Below are 4,504 nucleotides of genomic sequence, written 5' to 3' on the forward strand. Positions count from 1 at the left end.
GGTTCTTACTGATTTTTAAAGTTTATTTTGTACATATAGAAAGGATATTAATCCGTAGTCATATCAGCTGCAAATTCTTCCTCAGTGTTTTGGTTGCTTATTTTGTTTGTTTGTTTATGTACAATTAATGAGTTAAGTAAAATCCATTAATCTTTTCCTTTGTCATTTAAAATTTTTTTTATTGTTTTTATTCATACAGTATTATTCCCCACCCTTAACATTGTTGAATGTTTGCCTGTGTAAATATTTAGTGGTTTTGTTTTCTCTGCGTCTTGTTTTAGCATCGTGTGAGGCAAGTCTTGGCTGCTGTGTGTCATCTCTCTGCAGCTTCATCACCTTGCTGGGCCTTGCCCTCCCTTTGGCTGGAACTGCCCTCGTGGTGGCCAGGGGCTGGGTGTCAGGGCCCAGAACATCGCCAGAGCACGGGGCACCGTTGGCCAGTTACGGGAGTGTGCCTTTGAGAGGGACGGAGAGCAATGGACAAAGTGACAGAGTCAGGTGGATGCACTGCCTGGCCCACCTCTCACTGTCAGGAGCCCCGAGCAGAGGGAGAAGTAGGCATTTTAATGAAATTAAGACCACCCAGAGAGGTGCCTTAGATGAGTGTGCAGTTGGAAAATAATTCCTATAATGCTGGATTCTAGTGAATGCCCAATAGCTTCTAAATGTCAGCGTGGAGGTTGATCTCTGCTCCTTACAAGGCAGTCTTTGTTTACCATCAGTGTGTTAAAGCAAGGAGAGGCCACTAAAAATGCTGCTTTATTTCTTGGGTACAATTATCCAGTGTGATTTTGCGCTAATCAGAGACAAGGTCAGAGCAGAGCTCAGGGTTTAACTGTAGTGATTCTCTAAGGAACAATTCCACAATCACAATGTCTATTTTCAGTGTCATAGTTACACGCATGATGCATGGAAGCGTCCTGCCATCACCAAGGTGAAGGATTTACATATAAGTTAAAGCCAGGGAGGTGATTAATTGCAACACAAGCTTATTAATGCATCAGAATAGATCTGAGCCAGAAATAGATGACCCAGCATCATGTAGTGAGAGGCTAGATTTCAGCGAGTCACACTGGGTCCTGTTTTAGTGAAAAACTAAGAACATTATCGTCATTTCCACTGCCTGTATGGCAAGGCATGTAGCACGTATGAATACATGTATCTCACACAAGAATAGCCTGGTCATGCACATACCTTTGGAACACGTGGAATTACTTTGACAGATCCCCTTTAGGTCCATTCAATAAGTCCTTCCTTACTCCAACTAGGGAAATAAAAATAAAATAAAATTTCAGTGAATGGACCAGAAGAATATAAATGTGTGCTAAAGTGGTTTCAGGGAATGTGTACAGTGGAGAAGGCAGAGCAGTGATTTCCTAAGGTCTCATTGGGATCTTAAGGCAAAAACAGAAACAGCAATAACACTGACAAAACACCCCAACAAGAAAAACAAAAAACATGTTGTGTGACGATAGATATAATATGAAGTTGCTGAGGAGGCTCGGAGGTCCCAGGTGCCACCTCCTTCCCAAAGCCAGAAGCACTTCTCCCAGCCTGGCGGCCCCTTCGAGCCCATCTGGGATGAGAAGTGCTAAGCGTTAGGATCCTGAACAAGAGTCAATCCCTCCGCTCTATAATTTCCACCAGGTGCCCTGGTTTTGCATTTTAGGGCCCCAGAAAATAAGTATTCTCCCTTGTCTGTATTAGAGTCTCATCAGATATTGAGGACAGTTACTGTGGCCTTGCCCAAATCTCAGAGTCCCTCAATTACTTCTCACATAAGGGGTTCTAGACCTCTCTCTGCCCCCTGGCTGCCCTGGAGACAGCTCCAGTCAGCCCAGCAGAGAAATCACGTGCTAAGCGATCCTCACTCAAACCTGCCTTGATTGCTCACCCTGACCTTGGCCAGATTGTCTGACCTCTGTGAGCCTCAGTTTCCATATGTGTAAAATAGGGGCATATGGTAGAATTGATTGAAGGAATTGAATGAGATAATGTGTACCCCCCTCCTTCTAAATTCATTTCTCTTTTCCTCATTGTCTTCAGTCAGGCCAGGAGACCAGGTCATTGAGAACCAATGACCCCCTGCGTTGTTCATCCAATCTTCCCCAGGTCCCTGTGGTTTATAACACTTTCCATTCACAAATGAGAAACATGGGACCCAGAGAGGCTGTCTTTCCTATTGACCAGTTACTGTCAGAAGATTTTATAAACCACTAATGTTTAAGTTCACCACGAGAAGAATTTAGATGAAAATAATAATAATAACGAAATGCGTGGAGCACTTGCTTGCCCAGGTAGGCGCTGAGTCAGATGTGTGACGTTATTCTAGAATCTTCACAACAACGCTGCCAAAAATTATGCCCATTCTAAAAGTGAGGAAAGTGAGGCTCAGGGAGATTAAAGACCTTGGCCGAATCTGGCAGAGCCCAGGTCCTGTATCTCTCCTTGCAGCACCTGGCTTCTGAGGGCACTGAGGAGGAGCCAAGAGACATCAGGGGTAGGAAACTGCTGATTATGCCGTGTTCATTGCCAATTCCTTGTGAGTAAAAATCTCTCTAAATGAAAGGGTGTGTTATGCTTTCAGGCAGAGACATGATCACGGTGAGTGACTTAACTGGAAAAACTCTCATTTACGGCTGGAACTTAAAAATGTCAGATAATTTAATTCTTTGATTTAAGGAATTGATTTCCAGAGCCTGGCTATAAGCCAGATCTCGTTCGTGAATAGTTTTTAATTCTGCATGGACTTATTAGTGCCCACAATGTTTAAGGCACTGAGCTTGTCCAGAAGAAAATACAAGTCTCTTGGAGAAGACTGGAGCTTTGGAGCTCCTGTTTCACCATTCTAGGCACTTATTTAGCTCTCAGGATAGGTCAAATTAAATTTTTTAAAAAGAGAATAAATTAAGTAGAAGGGATTAACCATTCTTAAAGTGATAGGGTTTGAAACAATGAGGGTAGCTGTAATCTCATGAGTGCTTACTATGGATTGGTCTCTATTCAATGTGATTTATAAGCATTATTTCATCTCTTCCTAATGATAATTCTATGATAAGATTTACTTTGATTCCCATTTTACAGATGTAGAAACTTAGACACAGAGAAGTTAATTCATTTGCCAGAGGTCACAGAGCTAATAAATGACAGCCAGATTTAGAGCCAGGAGCATCTAACTATGAGGCCCATCCTCTTAGTTGCTGTGCTACCGGCTCCTCTGTCTCATGCCTGTACCTTGACCAGCATTAGGGATGTTATTCACAAGTGGTTCATCCTTTGGAAAGCACCAGCATTGTCATTTCAAGTGAAATGGTGGCTTTATGGATCATGTGGTTTCTTAACAATGTCTACAATATCCTTCTCCTAATCCTTTGTAAAACAGGACTGGGGTCATGGGTTGGCATCCCTGGAGACTGAGCTTAGGCAGCATATTCTGTTCAAGGCATTGTGGGGCACCAACTTCAGGTCAAGTCTGTTAGGGAAAGTCAAGGTTCAATGGGGAGGAAGACCAAGTACAAAAGTCCACAGATAGATCGAGAGTGGACCACGGGACCCCAGTCGAGCAGTCCAGGGTTGGAGAGAGAGAGCTTCCGGGTGACTGACAAGCTCGCTGGTGTATGGATGGGTCTGGCTTTCAGTGTGGAGAGTAACACCTTTGCCCTTGCCCAGAGTTTCTAGGGGCCATGGATCATGCTCTGCAGTGCTTTTCTTGGCAGAAGAATGTGCCCGCCATCTGGACTACAAAGATGCCAGGAAGCACCTGCCCTGCACCCAATGGCATCCGTGTCTTGAGTCTTCTCGAGACACACCAGTCAGATGACTGCATGGCTGTCTTTGGGTGTGGAGAGTTGATGAGCCTTTACTCTAGCAGCCGTCAGGGAAGAGAGAAACTTTGGTGTGGTGGGATCATGTGGGGCCATAGGACGGGAGGTTGGTGGTCCTCCCCACAAATGGTGTTTCTTCTTTTGTAGAGACATAGCCCATGACCTCCCATAAGTGAGTTTTCCAGCCGGTGTCCAGTGGCTCCTTTAATTCTTCCTGGGTATAAATCAGGCACCTGGCTACCAGGTAAACAGTGATACCTGGGTATTGTCTTTTCCTCATGCAAAGACTGGGTTCCCTCTCATCTTGATTAATGAGGACAGGAACTAATTTTGTTTTTTCCTTCCTGAAAAACAGGCAAGCATAAACAAAAATGGTCCATCAGTATTAAATCAGCGTTTCTTGACCTTCTCCCAGTCGCCACCCTTCCAGAGCACTCCTACCAATAACAGTGGTCCTCTCTAAACAGGGCGCCAAACAAGGTGTCAGAATGGAGGGGAGGGGCCGGTCAAGGGCAGGCAGAAGAGGCCTCCCAGGTGATCTGCACCTGTCCATGAACAGGTGATGCTCCTACAGTCTATGGTGGCTGTGGCCACTGTGAGAGCACAAAGGAGCTCAAAGCCTGAGCTACGGTTAGGGACCTCAGTCACCACCTTTTAAATCTAACAGCTCCTAAAAAAAA

At 44.6% G+C, this 4,504-nt stretch overlaps 1 protein-coding gene across 1 annotated transcript in view; it reads left to right on the plus strand.

The window, feature by feature from the left end:
- Window positions 1-281: 281 nt before the first annotated feature.
- LOC103596542 (nose resistant to fluoxetine protein 6-like) overlaps window positions 282-4,504 on the plus strand; it is a gene marked incomplete at its 5' end in the record, with an annotated part of 38,970 nt that continues 34,747 nt past the window's right edge. Inside the window, 3 exon segments of the mRNA XM_008580184.1 lie at window positions 282-554; window positions 3,670-3,796; window positions 3,798-3,838. Of these exon segments, the coding sequence (XP_008578406.1) occupies window positions 282-554; window positions 3,670-3,796; window positions 3,798-3,838 (441 nt within the window).

This window comes from Galeopterus variegatus, unplaced genomic scaffold (genome assembly GCF_000696425.1).
Source record: "Galeopterus variegatus unplaced genomic scaffold, G_variegatus-3.0.2 Scaffold2042, whole genome shotgun sequence".
NCBI lineage: Eukaryota > Metazoa > Chordata > Mammalia > Dermoptera > Cynocephalidae > Galeopterus > Galeopterus variegatus.